Source organism: Cydia pomonella, chromosome 9, assembly GCF_033807575.1.
Source record: "Cydia pomonella isolate Wapato2018A chromosome 9, ilCydPomo1, whole genome shotgun sequence".
Classification (NCBI taxonomy): domain Eukaryota; kingdom Metazoa; phylum Arthropoda; class Insecta; order Lepidoptera; family Tortricidae; genus Cydia; species Cydia pomonella.
In genome coordinates, this window is record NC_084711.1 from 3,135,429 (window position 1) to 3,152,966 (window position 17,538).

Below are 17,538 nucleotides of genomic sequence, written 5' to 3' on the forward strand. Positions count from 1 at the left end.
CATAATTGTAGGATTACTATCAAGTAGCGTTATAGATAGATAAATATTAAGTTATTTGTCATTTTCTCCGTTTCCGCTAAGTACATGAACATTTTGTACTTGTTAAATAATCGTTGCATTCCTCTCTGATATTACTCAGCTTAGTAAAGTTTGCTTAATTGCAGTTCCCATTATAATGGGAACTCTTGCTTTGACCAATAAAATCATATAAATCCACCTCAACAATAGTTTTTAAATTTTTGTTATTGGGTCTCAGTATTTCTAGTAATTCCAACAGGTCCCCGAGCTCCGTGCCATCGCCCGAGTGGGTGACCCCAACAACCCAGCCAACATCCAAGGCAACGTGACATTCACCCAGCTTCATGACGGCAAAGTCCGTATCGAGGGAACAATTCTTGGTCTGCCTCATGGACAGTACGGATTCCATGTCCATGAGAAGGGAGATCTGACTGGAGGATGCTTAAGCACCGGCGGACATTTCAACCCGGAGCATGTAAGTTCTTGTCTAACTTTGCTTACTCGTAGCTTAGGTACTTTATGGCATCATTCGTGGTATCCAACAACTAGCATCCAGAGCAATGTATGTAGGGGTTGAGACAGGTTTTATTGAAAGGAAATTTGATTAAACGCTTTTTGATAACTGGCAGTCACTTCAAGTCAGAAATCAATAGAAAAGGCTTCCCATTTTCATCAGAAAATTTACTTCAATGGTGATTAAATGATGAATTAATGAAGTATTGTCCAGTTCCATCCCCATTCCCCACATCATCGAAAAAATTGTCCCATATATGTAGTTTCATCTATAGGGATCTAGCCATCTCTTAAGACTTCATCAGTAGACAATTGGTTATAGAAATAAAAAATTGGAGAAACCTTTGATTATTTAAAAACACCTCAGTTCAAAAGCCGAGCTCTGTTCTGTAGGCTTAGGACAGGAGCGCCGTGACAGTATGAGATAGATTGCCCGACTGTTTCTAACTGTATTCATTAGAGAGGGAAACCTATTCTAAGCCGGCTGTTTACAAAACCATCTCCCAACCCTTCCAGAAACAGCACGGCCACCCCAACGACGAAGAGCGCCACGTCGGTGACCTCGGCAACGTAGAGTTCGACGACACCCGCATCGGCCGCATCGATTTCACCGATTCCCTCATTTCCCTGGTTGGCGAGCACAGCATCCTCGGCCGCGCCGTAGTGCTACACGAGAGAGCTGATGACTTCGGTCGCACTGAACATCCTGACTCGAGGAAGACTGGCAACGCTGGCGGTCGAGTCGCTTGTGGCGTCATTGGCATTCTGTAGGCGCTTTTTTATTCATTTGTTTTTGCATTTTCGCACTGGCCAGTATGACGTTCCAAGTTTAAAATGGTTATACTTTTTTGTACTGGTCAATGTGAAAATTCATATTCTAATTTGGTTTTCGATTGCTTTATTTTATGCCAGAATGAAGATCAATATAATGGATATAGGGAACATTTTAAAGTGCTCAATGTGTCTCTTATTGGTTAGGAAAAAGATTGAAAGACATTCTGCTTTAATCTCGATATACTTTTCCACCGTAATTTTTTCTGCTCTCTAAGTTGCCTATTGGTTTTAAAAATAGAAATTGTGTAATGTAACTTATTATAGCCGGTCAAACAAGTTTGTCAGTAGAAAAAGGCACGAATTTAAAATGTTCTATGGGACTATAACCCCTCGCGCCTACACTTTTTTAATTTGCCGCTTTTTTCTACTGACGGGATTGGCTTGACAGACTATCGTTTATCACGTTTATTACCAGGTGGTCACAAAACACGTGATGAATTGAGAGATTTATCTTGTATCAATGGGCAGCCGTTGGTTGCAATAGTTTAAATATCTGGAAAGACTGGTTTGGCGACCGAACGCAATATTAAAGAACGATGAACTGGTTTGTTTCTCAATGTACTCGAGGTAGGTTCGGTAGACGATTTTTGTATTAAAGTGAATAAAGATAAATGTGTAATGGTGTGTTTCTTTTGTATCAGATCTGTAGAATATTTTTTTGAAGATATTAAAATTAAAAGCGTATGGGCTAAAAACAGAAAATAACGAATAATCCAAATGAAATGAACATAAATAGTCTCGTAATGACAATTAGGCATTCTTTAATACGCTTTAATGCATAGACAAATTATTCATCACTCACAAAAGTATAGATTTTGTAATAACCATGCATACATACAGCCAGATATATTTGGTCCCAAAAATTTAGCTATAAAAATAGTCACTTATGTATGTTACCTACTTGCCTCTGCCAGAAAAATTAGAAAAATCAATGCCTACTTTGAACGTAGCTACTTAACCTGCATTTCTGAGGTACCTAGTCGAGTAAAGTTGACATTGTCACTGTGAAGCCAGTCACGACAAGAGCCTATGCACATATCTGATGCAATCAGTGAAGTCTCCAAGGTGAACAGAACACAATCACGATTCACGCATTACTAGACTCTTTACATACAACTTCATATTGTGCAACCTAAATCACACTTAGTTACAATAGCGATATAGTATAAATCTCATTCGCCGTCTCAAGCGCTTATATAAGTAGCCTATAATTTTATTCATCGATCAAATTCAGCATTTTTTCCAGTTGTCATAGAGTTTAAAATTGACTGATCGGGCGTAAAGCTCGTTGTACCTAGATGTACTGGCTGTTTTTGCACTTCAAACAAAAAAGCAAATTCATTATAACGTTGGCAGGATCTTGAGTCATGGTAGTTTAAGTATAAAAACAACATACAATCGGCGATACGGGCGAGCACTGCCCCACCAAACATAACAACCATATACTGCATTGAACACTTATTCAATTGTATACCTATCTTGTTCTCGCGTGATAAAGTACTGTAACGAGCGAATGCGATCTAACCGTGGTGGAATATAAACGTAGACGTAGATTTCTAATATCATATATTTTTTCTTCTTTTTGCAAGATTATAAAATAAAACTACCCTTAATTACGGCCACACCCCGAATGCCCGTCTGCAGATCTTAATTCATCTGGCAGGACGATAGTTCCGAATTCAAATCTACAACTGTTGCCTGTTATCTTCAAAAAGACTGTGACGGTTTCCAACCTTTACAGTCCCTGCCTATATCTTCTGTCAACTATTGGCAACATGGCTAGGCTCCCAGAATTGTGGCCGATGCGTTTTTGTTATTCTATGTTAGAAAATAAAACGCATCATATTAAATGGCTACAGATAAAAGGTCAAATGCTAACACGGGTGAGCTGATTTTGCAGAAACTATGTAAATTCAGCATTTCGCTTATCATACACGAGGCAACAATTACAACAAAATAGACAATGATAAGATATCGTGAACTGGGGTCACTTTGAATTGCGAGGAAACATTGGCCATCGATTTGAAAATATGAGGAATTGCTTTTTGAACGCTTTCATCATGTAGAGTTGATGAAATGTAAAGTGAGCTGATCTTGTTTAAACTTGTTCGAGAGATCAGCTCACTTTATATTTCGTTAACCTTACAGTCGACGTCAAAGATACGTGTACATCTTTCGCCTCATCCTCATCACAAAGGAGTAAGGTGCAAAAGTATAAACATATGTTTGACGTCGAATGTAATTCTGTTAAAATGGCCATGGACATCAAATAAATTCCTATAGGCCAAGCAATAACAATGTATGGAGGGAAATGCTTTAGCCGGAGGGGGGGGGGGGGGAGAGGGTCGCATTTTTCGTTGTGTCACTAATATCTTGGGAACTTTGCGTCTCTTGGCGACTTGACTAAATTTGCTACAAGTTTAATTTAGTGAAGTTTTTTTTAGTCGTCCAGATATTCTGTCTTGAAAGTTTATTTTAGGGCTCTCAATTTTATATCTACCCCACTTTTCACACCCTCAAATTATATTTTGGTTATAAAAACTCCTATATTTTTATGTCCGGTCCGGGACTCAAACTATATCTTTACCTAATGTCAACGAAATCGGTTCAGCGGGTTAAGCGTGAAGAGGAGTTTAATAAAGTACCTTTTGTAAATTTTGTTTTTACTTTGAAATGGTGTACCATAAATAAATTCAGCACCCCCGATTTATACGAAAACGATACCAAACATGGCCAAGCAGCTTCATTGATGTAGATATCAAAATAAAATTGTGAGCTTAGAGTAAACTTTTGAGAGTTTTCAAAAACTATACAAGATCTCAAAAAACTTGGTGAAAGTGACCATGTCGCTAAGACGCATAGTTTCCGAGGTATAATCGAACAAGCTTGCGTTCAAAAATTAACTCCCTATTTCTCAAAAATCGATGACCAATGTTTCCCCGCGATTCAAAGTAACCCCAGTTTACGGTAAGTTATTAACAACTATTCGTACTCTGCTTGGCTAGCTGTTCCGCCTGTCTAATTTAATTGGGACTCTATTGAATTAATATTTAATTAAACTAGGCAAAACTGATTATATAAAACAGCGACTTAAAATCATGATGTAAAAATATCTTCTGACTTCCCCTGAAAATATCTTGGAAAAAAACTTACAGACACATGTCGCATGCATATGATTTTTTTATAAAGAAGGTACAGTTCGCTGTATACTATAAATATTAATTTATTTATTTATTTAATCTATATCGTAAAAAATAAAAACTTTTCGTGCAAAGGGCGGACTTAATGCCAAAAAGCATTCTCTACCAGTCAACCTTAAGGCAAAGCAGATAGATTTAGTAAGTGACCTCTTTTTCAATCTTCATTGCCTTCCGTAAGTTAAAGTCAGGAATTATGGCTAGTTTTCGTAACCTTGGAATAACAAGATATTTAAACTATTGATAGAACTCGCGTTAAGCTTAAAAAATGTAAAAGTGCAATAGTACATTGTGCAACGAGGGGGGTAAGTGGAATTTTGGAAGCGAGGGTGGTAATTCCTGACAGCCGTAGGCTGGAGGGAATTAAAGACCCGAGTTTGCAATATTCAATTCAATTCAATTCAATTCAAATATACTTTATTCATGTAGGCCTAGCAACAAGCACTTATGAATAGTAAGACAGTATTACATATAATTATCTTAATTTAATTATCAGAGCAATTTATTGATGTTGTAAATATTATTCCATATATAATACTAATGAATATAATTCATAGATCAAATTTAATACTAAAACTTTCACAAAATATAGTCATACAAAAAAAAAATGTATAAAAAATACTAGTCTAGATTGTTTCTAGAATAAATTCTAAATGTCAAACAAATATAATAAAAACATTCTTACCCCCAGAGTTACACACAAAGTTTTTCATCACACTTGCGAAGAAATTTTAAGCGAAATAATTCTTAAATACGGTGACATATCAAACATTCGTCCGCCATTTTGTAATTTCTTGACAGGTTAAGCATCGAAGGCACAGACCTATTCGGCATTCAGCCACGATTGAAAATTATGTAAAAATATTTTAAACGGCTGTTAAATTAATCAAATTAAATAATTTTAAACATGAACAAAAATATTAAATCATAAACGGCAGTATTTTTAAATTAAAACTCATTTACGCTACTTGGTTTGTATGAACGTATGACATAATTAAATAAAAAGTTAGAACACCCTAGGGACTAATAGCTATTTTTTCACAGTCCATAACTCCCGCGGGAACAATATAGGCCTTTGTCCTTCAGTACACCTGCATGAAATAAGATCTTTTTCGAGCTAGTGTGATGAAAAATACTTATTAGTTCGTTAAGTCATTATTATAGTAAACTCACAATGGTCTTAAGGGTCATAGATGCTTAATATAAGTGAAAAGAAATCAAAAACTGGGACCACAGAAAATCAGCTTCGTTGTACTAAGTGCTCCGACACATGCTGATTGGTATCCCTTTTGGGCCAACAAAATGCATAAGTCACATGTATAACATCTGCTAGTTTTAAGACAAGACAAGACAAGACAAAGCATTTATTGCAATCATATTATACATATCGTTGTCTAAGTACCCTCAACACAAGCCTTATTGAGCTTACCGTGGGACTTACTCAATTTGTGTAATAATGTCGTATAATATTTATGTATTTATGTTATTTATTTATTTATATTACATAAATAAATAAATAAAAAATATTATAGGACATTATTACACAAATTGACGAAGTCCCACAGTAAGCTCAATAAGGCTTGTGTTGAGGGTACTTAGACAACGATATATATAATATATAAATATTTATAAATACTTAAATACATAGAAAACACCCATGACTCAGGAACAAATATCCATGCTCATCACACGAATAAATGCCCTTACCAGGATTTGAACCCGGGACCATCGGCTTCGTAGGCGGGGTCACTACCCACTAGGCCAAAGTGGTCGTCATAATATTAAATAACTGTAAGGGCGTGTAGCAATCTTATAACTAAATAACAAATTAGTACAAAGATTTACACATAATTATTAAGATTGCGTTAATTCAAATAATTTTAAGTTTTTTTTATAAGGTGGCCCGTTATTACACAGTGGCCAGTAATTGACGATTTATCTATGGGCTTGTGCACAAATCACGCGAGGTTTTTCCGGCTACTTTTTGAAGTAGCCCCCTCCCCCTTGGTGATATTTGAAGAACCAAGAACCTCACCTTGGCGAACCCCCCCTCCCACATAACCTCACGTGTATTTTTTTAAAATTTTTCGTTGTACCTAATTTTAAGATAAATATTGTATAGAGTAAATCTTGTTTAGACTCGCTATTTCGAAGTGCCAAGTGAAGATTTATGTTTAACAAAATCGAGAAAAAGTAAGTAGTAGGTATTTTTTTTGCTTTTGTTCACCATAGAAAAATACACGTGAGGTTTTCTTACACCCCCCCTCCCCCAACGTGGTCTCTCGTGATTTTTCCAGCCCCCCCCCGCGAACCTCGCGTGATTTGTGCACAAGCCCTATATGTAAGTTGGGTGATGATGCAAAGTTATGGTACCATCGAGCTCATCTGATGATGCACTAAGGTGGTGACCATAGGAATTCTTTGATAACACAAGGCAACCTAATTGTGTTTCGGTTTGTTAGAATTGTCTCGACGAGCATTAGTGGCCTGTTGAAATAAAAGTACAATCAGTGATAAAAGCTTGTCATCAAAATGTTTTTTGACAAATAAACTTTTTTCTGTTCCAGGGATCCCGTCGATGGTTGGAGCAACACAGCGTCCTTAGCCTCCATCGCACCATCCATGCTCCTCCTCTCATCTTTAACAGTCTTGCTGCGTTAATATATCTACTCTGACAAACCCATTTTGTCAGTAGAAAAAGGCGCGAAATTCAAATTTTCTTTGGCAGGACAAGTTCGTGCCTACATTTTTTAAAGCGGCTTTTTTCTATTGACGAAAAGGGCTTGCTAATCTATATTTATTTACTATCCATTGAAATTCAGAAATAGATACAGTAACCGACAACTGGCAGGAAGTGGCACAGGATCGGGACAGGTGGCATTCTCTCGTTTTGGAGGCCAAGACCCTCTTTGGATCACTGCGCCACGCTAGTTAGTTAGTTAGTTAGATACAGTAACCCCTATAATGGACGTGGCACCAATAATGAGACGTAAACCACAAAGATTTCCAAATAAATATTTAACATCAGTTTTTAAACATTTTCACCAGGACAAAAGTCATAGAGCTGCTTAAGTTTGATGTATCATTAATTTTTCATTGTCTGAATTTAAAAAATGGCACCATTTTATCCTTAAAATGAGAATAAAAACATAATTAATGTGTTAATTATGTTAAAGCCAATTGCAGTATTTTTGACAAATAGGAAATTCAACTTTTAACGCGCAAAACGGTTGAAGTTTGACAGGTATTCGTAAAATATCAAAAAATAAGTACTCCAAATTTTATCTTGTCTCATGATTGGTGCCTTACCATACAGTAAACTGTTATAAGTTTATTGTATCTAATCCTGGCTATTATTTTTAATATCCAAAGTATCTGAGTCCTGAGTGCATATTGTTTTATTGTATAATTTTAATGGCAACTAAAGTTCTCCTACGTGAAAAAGTATCTTAGTGGCGCCATCTAATAGATAAAAGGTCAAAGGTATGGCGGCATTGTTTCGAGCGATGGTGCCACAACCTTTACCCGATGCCTGGTAAGATGGCGCCACTTTTTGTTAATATACAAATTTAACACATATCAGTGAAAGAATAAGGATCAAAGTGAAATGGCGTTCTAAAGTTTTAATCATGTGCCGAAATATGGCAGTAAATTTACTGTGGCTACAAAATTTTCTTTGACAAACCACCTCTATTTCAAATTCTGTTTGGTATTACGAGCAAGTGCTGCAAGTGCGATGAAAACCTATTTATGAACTCTACTATACTTGCAAATTTGTATTATCTCAATGATACAGTATTATTTACAGTCTATACTAGAGGTTTTCGTAAAATCTTTTTTAATTGATTTTTTTGTCTCGTGAGGGCTTATTATCGCACGTTTTGTTTGCTTTTACACCTGTACTTAACCTGTCAGTTATCTGTGCTTTATAATTAGTAAGTTACGACTAGTTATGTAAGTAAAATGCCTATGTAAGTATTTATTTTTGCAAAACATTGTACAGATTTTTTACGAATAAAGCGTGTTATTTCCACGTGCAATTGCGTTATTATTTGTTCTTAAATTATAATATTAAGTTTACTTCGTCATATTACAGTTAAAACTAATATACGGTGTCCTTCCAGTGGACATACATATATAGTATAAGTTATTACGTAGGTACAATGAACTCGCGATATTTATTTGAAATAGATTAACAAAGCATATAAAATATATTTAAAACGAATCACATTGAATAGATAATGTTGTTACGAAGATGTTTTTCAGACTGTTATGGCTACATACATTCAAATTATTCTATTTCATTATGACATGGTTCTAAAACCGAATATAAAATAATATATGTAAATAAATCATAAATAAAACCTTATACCTACCACCTTACGTAGATCAGAATAAATAACTGCAGGTATAAAAGTTAAGAGGAAAGGGACGACCACTTTTCCAGTCAAACGTAGTTGGGTCAAAATACTTTTCGTTGGCTTGTTTCTGACCACTCTGTCACGTTTGTATTTGTAGATTCTAGCTGTAGATTTGAATTTGTATGATGACAATTAAAAAAATAAATTTCATCCCATACCAAAGTCACATTTTTTGGGGACAAACAGCAAGACAACGAAAATAATTTTAACCCAGTCCCCATTTCCCTCCCTGGATAATACATAATAGAAAATATTTTTATGCAAATTGATGTATATTAACCACAGCTATACCCCTCAGTTTGATTTTTTGATTATTACAAGAGTTAGGAGCATTTAATTTTTTTTATAGAATTCTCATTTTCGCTCCTAATTCTTGTGGTTTCATCAAATTTATAAAAATATTTTCTATAATCTTAATATCCAGAGAGGAAAAGGGGAACTACGTTTGTATGGAAAAGCGGTTTCGGGGCGTTCGTCCACTTTTGTCTTAAGAGTGGATTCATTACACAAAGTCTTATGCATGTAAATAATATGTTGTAATGTTTTGAAAAGATGTGTCCCGCCGAGTTTCTTGCTGGTCCACGGGTATTTGGGATACGATACCCTCTTCCAATTTGGGAGGGATTAAAATCTTCTCGGGCAGAGGTGGAAGATTAGAGCCGGCGTAGCTTTATTTGACATTCATAAGCACATTGTAACATGCCTACTTGAAAAATTTAATTATAAAGACAGCACTAAATGCATACAAAAAGCTGACAAGCGAATCGATATCATTACCGTTTAATAATTCACTAGATTATTAGCCATCTGGTGTTTCCCCAGAATGTACACCTAGTTTACTCTTCCACCTTCCACTGGACTCAATCAATGTCATCGTGTGGACCCAAACGGGTCTCCGTATACAAAGGAGTTTTGACAACACGTTCTAAACGCGGTACAGTACCGTTGGCAAGATGGTGTTCCAAATATCAGAGTTTGGACACGGATGTTCGAGAATATTGCTTGTGGCCTTGAACGTGCTTTGTATAGTAAGTGTTTGATTGAAACAACTATTGTTATTTGTTTGTTCAAATCGTAGCTATCCAATTAGTTTCTTTTAAACAGATCTAGTTACGACATAAGTCCGTTGCTTTTCGCTGAAGGAAAACATCATGAGTAAACCTGACTGCTTAAAAAATACCAACATGGCACTCATATAAGCTGGTAATGATTTTATGATCTAATAATAATATCAAATTCAAGTAACATGCTAGAAAATTATTGTTTTGATATAATGATATGTATATATTAACATTAAACAGGCTAAGATGAACAGAACTCCAACGTAGAACCTGGTCTTGCTTATCGCTCTAATGAAAAGAAAAACTCCAAATAATAACTAACGTTTCACTTACTTGTAATTTCACAACCTTAAAAACTATTTAATTGAGCTGCTGTTGGTTCTTCCTAAGACCATTCACTGACTTGATCAGGTGCAAGCAGCAGATGCAAGCCCGCGGGTACCATCGTAGGTAAAATCTGTCACCCACGTTCGCGCCAGTAAGCGTTTCTCATACTATTTTTCGTTAACCTTTTCAAGTCGGCGAAGGGCCTAAAAGTTCACTGATGTTCAGGTCACGGCACTCTTCATCTTCGGCTTCGCCGTGGTCGACACCCGTATCCTCCACCAGTATGGCGAAGAAGAAGCAGCAGGCACTTACGTGGGAGACTTGCTGATCATTGCCGCCTGTACACTGCTGGTCATCATGGGCATTTTTGGTATCATTGCGGTTTTGCGGAACAGCGTCAAGTTGCTTTACTTGGTAAGCTACATCTCTTTAAACTAACTACGGTATTCTGGTGCTCGCCAATTCGGTATGCCCTATGTAGAATTGTTTTTTATAAGCTTTTATTTCCCATACAAATCCAATTATCTGGAAGTTCAAAACAAACAAAAAAACAATTTGGGATAAGAGGAAAGGTTCAGGTGGCAGATTGCTGAGCGCCTACTGTATTCGAATATCTTTAGGTACTGTTTCAGATTCTGCTTTTGCGTTTAGGTAAATATCATTCGCTAAAAAGTGATAGTATTTACTGAAATTGCGAAACGGAATTATGAAAGTCTGTTAATTACAATAGGAGGATCCTAAAATTAATTTTGACTCTGGATATTGCGCAATTACATATGAAGCGAGGTAAATAAGTATGAGTTTCCAATGAAATGGCATCCGACATCCAAGAAACTTTAACAGCACCTCTTGTTTCCAGTACGTCGGCTTCCACGTGATCCTCATGTTGATAGGGGTGATGCTGGCCATCTACGTGGCCCTCCAGCGTTACGGGCTCGAATACAGAGTTACCAGCTACCTAAGGGAGGACTTCTTCCGCAACGTCACCGGTGAGGATGTGGCGACACATCAGCAGTATTGGGAGTTCTTGGAGGCTAACGTGAGTTTGTGGCTTCTCTTCTATCGCTCCTAATTCTACCAACACACTACAGCTACAAACAGATGGCGTTACTGTTACTGTACTCGTACTGGTTCTACATGTGCAAATTCAGCTAAATATTATAAAACTTCTATTTATTATTTTGACATAAAAGCAGCGCGTTTTTCAAGACATCCATCGCTTAATGACAGAATCCGTCGGTCTCCTGCCATTATCAACGTGCCTGCTCTTCTTGAGCCGACTGGCATTATCAGGGATGGTGACAAGGGCCTTAGGTCCTTGGAGCTTGGGATTGGGACGGATGTTAGTGTGGGATGCTACCTGCGTAGAGACACTGGCACTGTCCCACCTTCAACGGACTAACGTAAAAGTGAGCGGAGTGCTCGCCATACATTTACTATGGCGTACTTGATCGTAGAAAAACGGACAGACTATTACCATTTGGCGTTGAAACCCTAGATCATGGATCCGTCCATATGAGGTTCAAAAAAAACTTCCTATACCTAACTTGCAAAGTAGTCGACTTACTGATTCACAACTTTGTGGCAAAACACTCGGAGAGAATGAAAGAGATAGTCTTTTCGAAATAAACTTAATTCCCACCATGCTGTGAATAAGTTTACTGACGAAATTATAACTCTTATTTCACGTGAGAGGTAAAATCTAATCCCTCAGGTGGGCCGCGGGGAGTAGCTTGTCGATCCCTCTCCGATAGTAGATTTTATAATAAACTTCCAAACCATATTACTGAGTTACCAATTAATAAATTTAAGAATCATGTAAAGCGTAAACTTATTTCTAAAGCTTATTATACCACACAAGACTACATGAATGATAAAACAACGTGGGATTAATTGTGATTCGAAATGATTAATTATTTATTATATTTGAATAATGATGATGAAATGGATATTCCAATGCATGTATTTCCTTTGTTGTTTTTATTATATTTGTTTGACATTTAGAATTTATTCTAGAAACAATCTAGACAAGTATTTTTTATACATTTTTTTTTGTATGACTGTATTTTGTGAAAGTTTTAGTATTAAATTTGATCTATGAATTATATTCATTAGTATTATATATGGAATAATATTTACAACATCAATAAATTGCTCTGATAATTAGATTAAGATAATTATATGTAATACTGTCTTACTATTCATAAGTGCTTGTTGCTAGGCCTACATGAATAAAGTATATTTGAATTGAATTGAATTGATAAAGTTCAAAATTGTTCTCAGTACGAGTGCTGTGGTCTGAACGGGCCAGATGACTACCAGATCGTGAACTCGCCTGTGAGCGTGGCTTGCTGTCCACGCGCATACCGCTCCCGCACCGCTGCTGCGCAGAACACGCTCTACCGTAACTGTCTTAAGTAATTATTACCACTTCTTAATAGATCTACTAGCAGACCGAGTGTTCCTAAGTTTTTTTGCATCAACCTCTTTTAAGTATTGGTCGAATCCACATCTCCGAACCGCTGGTGCGGCGACCGACGAAATGATAGCAAAATGACGGTGGGCGACTAATAACTTTGCTCATTCACTTGAACATACCCTTCTTCTTCCTTATGTTTTTGCATGAATGAACTTAAAAATCGCTGATTCGATTATTATGCCACTATTCTTAATACAGAATACATCCATTCATCTTTGTTGCTAATTATTTTATTATCATTTGACATCTCATGGCGACCCTGCCATGACTATAGTTAAAGTAAGTGGTAAACATAAGACGCAGCTGGATTTAATCTCAAAGTATTGCATTATGTTTCCAGCACCAAGGCCTATTACACGGAAGGGTGTGAGGACGCCATTTTGTACGCGCTGCGCGACTCGGCTGACTGCATGATCGGGGTCGCCTCCATGTGCTTCTGGTTTGAGGTCAGTTAGTTTAATACTATCTTAGGTTACATTCCAGTAGCGACTATAGCAGTATTAGGTACTGCTGCTATGCGTTGTAACATTACAATTCCTTATGAGAGATGGCACGCCGCTTGCGTGACGTGTGCGTGCACGGCTCCAACAATTCAGTGCACGCGCACGTGAGCTAGAACGTTCAATCCGTCACTCATTTCATCAAGGAGATTGACAGTGACATATCCTGAGTAAACTGCATAGTCGCTATCCGAATTAGTTGCATTTGTCCACGATATAAAAAGGCCAAATACGGCTTTCTCTGAATCAAAGGTTTTTTTGGCAGAATTAGTCTTTGTGTTCCTAAGTTGTATTTAAGACGGAGTGGACCCACCCAGATTTGATGCAAGCTATAGGGTTTCAGCTTCGGCGACGTCTAAGTTTAAGTTTAGGTTCCAAGTCACGTTTGTTATTATTTTCAACTACAAGTATTAGACCATACCCAATTACATCTAAATCGTTTCAGCGGTTATTGATTCCTCATACAAAACTTCCACTCTTCTTTTTACACCCTAAGGAATTTTTGGAATAAAAGCAACCTCAGTCCTTTCCGGAGACTCAAACTATCTCTACACCAAATTTCAACATGAAAATATTGAATGTATTTTAATTTAGTTATTTCAAGTAAAAACACTACAATATCCTGGAGGAATGTCATAACTCATATACTTAGAAAAAGTGACTAAGTCAGTTTTTCTTAGTATATGACATTTACGGTTGAAGTGTGGAGGTTTTTTTGTATTTTATATGTTTTTCCTTCGGAATGGTGTCAATGTGATACCATAAATGAATTGACAACATTTCAAAATTTGTAAAGTGGACTAAATCGGAAACCATTTCGGTAAATATGTTTCCTGTATAAGTAAGTTATGTAGATCTTGTTCGTAATATTGTGTGCGCGATAGATATGTGAGACAATATTATGTATTCTTCAGTGTGATATTATTATTTAAATCGTTCTCATCATGTGATGCTAGGCTCGGGCCAAATTTAATTTAAATTACATGTCCTATTGCTCTTTCCCGATCAATATATGCCATTGCCTGCAATAATAATGTGAGCAAATACTTTTACGGCCCAAAGATTTTTTTTAGATGCTTACTATAATATTTTTTATTCAAATATGACAAGAAATTAGGTACAATGTTAGAAGGCATTTTCTTCCAGTCAACTATCAGACCAAACAGATAAGTTTAAAAAAAGCGTTACTCTTAAGAGGGAAGTTGACAACCGCTTTTCCATGCAAACGTAGTCGCCATTTTCCGCAGTGGATTAACATTGTGGACAATTTTTTTTAATAATTAATTTTATTCGATTGACCTTTTTAGGGTTCCGTATCCAAAGGGTAAAACGGAACTTCGCTGTCCGTCCATCGGACCGTCGGTCAACAGGCTGTATCTCATGAACCGTGACAACTAGACAGTTGAAATTTTCACAGATGATGTATTTCTGTTGCCGTTATAATAACAAATACCAAACAAAATACAATAAATATTTAAGGGGGCTCCCATAAAACAAACGTGATACTTTTGCTACTTTATATAGATAATGGATCCTTCGTGCGCGAGTCCGACTTACACTTTTTTTTTTTTTTTCGCCTAGTTCCCATCCGCATACCGTCCGATAAGGAACTTCGTTCCAATAACCTAAGATAATATCTGCTTTCAGGTGACTGGGACGGTACTATCATTGATGGTGGCTCACAATCTGAAGAACAGGGTGCAAGTTTACAAGAAAACAGTTAAATATTAGCTCTCAACGAACAGAGGAAGGAGCGTATTTAAAAACTTTAAATGTGATACTACTTTGATTTCAATATCATCAGGCGTATTCTGCCCTACCGCACATAATTTATTATACGAAAAAATATATAAGTTCTCCTGCAGTTGTTGGAAGTTTCCAAAGAGTTGGGAATTTCTATTTTACTAGTAACAAGGGAAACTTGCATTATGGAATTGAAAAATGCCGATTCCCATCCGAGAATGTCATATTCTCGCATGGGAAATCTGTCATAGGTTTTTTTAATACTACGTCGATGGCAAACAAGCATACGATGCGGCCTGCCTGATGGTAAGCAGTTTCCGTAGCCTATATGGACGCCTGCAACTCCAGAGGTGTTACATGCGCGTCGCCGACCTAAGGGTCCCTCCGCACCCACCGTAGTTGAACTCTGGTGAGCCTACTCACCAGCAAGAACACAACACTATCAGTAGGGTCTAGTGTTGCAAAATTGACAATTATGGAAACTTCCAGACATCAGTAAGTTATCCAATGGCTGTTGAGGCTGTTATACCTATAACAGGTAGAGCAGATTACGCACATAAGACTTTTTTTTAATAAAAATGATTCAAAACGATTTATTGTTTTTAATTTTTGGTTCAGACTGACCAACCTAGCAAACAGGTTCATTTTGGATCATTCTACAAAAATCATTGAGATTTTAGTTAGCTATAACTTTTGTAATAAAAAGGATCATTCTATTCTCATTCCCCTGGATATATCTATTCGGCAATTTCCAGGAGATTCCGCTTTATAAGCATCTCATTTTTGATAGCTGTGTAACTCATGCCAATTAAGTTCTTATCTACAAGCTACAATCAAAACAGATAAGCGGAATCTCCTGGGAATTTGGGAATATATATAGCCAGGGGAACGAGATTCCAGGGAATCCAGGGGAATGAATAACACTTTTATTACAAATGTTACAGTACAAAACTACGCACAGACTTTGCAGTGACAGTTTTATGATATAGGAGGCAAACGAGCAGACAAATCGCCTGATGGTAAGCCATAACTGTCGCCCATGGACACCTGCAATACCAGAGGAGGTGTACGCTCTTTTCTTGGACTCCAATTACCTTATATTAAGCCACTTAAGACGATATTAGTGGACGACCGCTTTTCCATACCCCAAACCCAATTCCGAAACGTAAACCCCATTTTTCTCTCTGGATATTTATCCAAAATTTTCGATATTTTTTACACAATTTTATGTATATTGACAACAGCTTCGTTTGATTTTTTTTGGCACCAGGAATTGGCGTAGGCACAAGTTACACAGCACAGAGGGTAAACTAGGCCTTATTCTGATTAGTCCGATTTCCTCACGATGTTTTCCTTCATAGAAAAGCGACTGGTAAATATCAAATAATATTTCGTACATAAGTTCCGAAAAACTCATTGGTACATGACGGGGTTTGAATCTGCGACCTTTGTATTGCAAGTTCCACACTTTTACCGCTAATAATATTAAAGTGATAGTAACTCTAAGTAACGCAATGATAGAATATGGCATATTTTCAAGAGATTATGACGACAAATACATACCTTTACTAATTGGCAAACGAAAATCAATATCAATGAATTAATTGCAATAGAAGCAAAGCAGGACTGTCAAACTAGAATGGCATACGTTTTTCAAACAATTATAATCCTTAAACCAATGTGACATGATCCAAATTAACCGCAAGGTAAAATTGTTGCTGAAGAAACCCTAGGTGCTTGCGGCCCACGGAAAGATGATATAAAAGCAATGGAAATTGATCCCTATGTTAAAGAGATAAAAGTCACAGTAGATGCACAAGAAGTTGTGTCACAGAACAAAGAATGATGCGCGACCGATAAAGACAGGCCCCGATGTGTGGGGAAGTGGACACCTGGATTCTCACGCTCTATATATTGCCGCTTGGCGATGAGCGTAGCGGGTAGCGGAGCGGTTTATAAATAGGGCAAGGTAGTGGATATCATGACTATATTAATATCCTCAAAGCAGTGCTTCATACTCACCAAGTACGGAGTACAGACGAAGAAAAAGAGAAGTTAAAAAAAATGTCAAATTACTTTTCAAGATCAGGGACTTTTAATCAGGTAAAATACAAAACCGTGTCTGACATAATTTGTTATTGTGTAATCGTTGGTTTTGTTATGTAATTAAATCGATTCAAAGATTACTTGCGAGAGGGGATTTGATTCCCGCTCCGGGTCATTTCTGGTGCAAAGGTTATCTATTGCGATTTAGCGCGGAAACGCAGCGAACATGTTGGTTATTTTTGCGTCTGGTTTGGTACTCATGGTGGGTTATTCGATTAGGAGGTACCTTTACTTTGAAGGTGATTGGTTTCTTTACTTATGTAGTAGTGGTAGTTATTTAAGTTTAGTTTTGTTTTTATATTCTTTCGTCACATGTGAATTACAAATGTATGTATTGTA

The 17,538-nt window shown here is 36.9% G+C and overlaps 2 protein-coding genes across 4 annotated transcripts in view; both read left to right on the forward strand.

Annotated features, from left to right (window-relative positions):
* The window catches only part of LOC133521114 (superoxide dismutase [Cu-Zn]-like), a 31,312-nt gene extending 22,710 nt beyond the window's left edge, over positions 1-8,602 (forward strand). For both annotated transcript variants that reach the window (XM_061855880.1, XM_061855879.1), the window contains exons 3-5: positions 278-493; positions 1,048-1,298; positions 7,130-8,602. In XM_061855880.1, coding sequence (XP_061711864.1) covers positions 278-493; positions 1,048-1,298; positions 7,130-7,223 — 561 coding nt within the window. In that variant the 3' untranslated portion in view covers positions 7,224-8,602. The remainder of the gene's footprint in view (positions 1-277; positions 494-1,047; positions 1,299-7,129) is intronic.
* Positions 8,603-9,832: 1,230 nt separating this feature from the next.
* LOC133521112 (23 kDa integral membrane protein-like) lies at positions 9,833-15,685 on the forward strand. Of its 2 annotated transcripts, none has more exons than XM_061855876.1 (6): positions 9,833-10,011; positions 10,597-10,785; positions 11,231-11,410; positions 12,655-12,775; positions 13,191-13,296; positions 14,998-15,685. In XM_061855876.1, the coding sequence occupies exons 1-5, from the start codon at positions 9,937-9,939 to the stop codon at positions 13,262-13,264; spliced, it is 639 nt and encodes a 212-aa protein (XP_061711860.1). In that variant the 5' UTR covers positions 9,833-9,936; the 3' UTR covers positions 13,265-13,296; positions 14,998-15,685. The 2 variants fall into 2 exon arrangements, with proteins under 2 accessions (XP_061711860.1, XP_061711859.1); XM_061855875.1 differs by having other exon boundaries at positions 9,834-10,011; positions 12,655-12,788.
* The last annotated feature ends 1,853 nt before the right edge of the window (positions 15,686-17,538 follow it).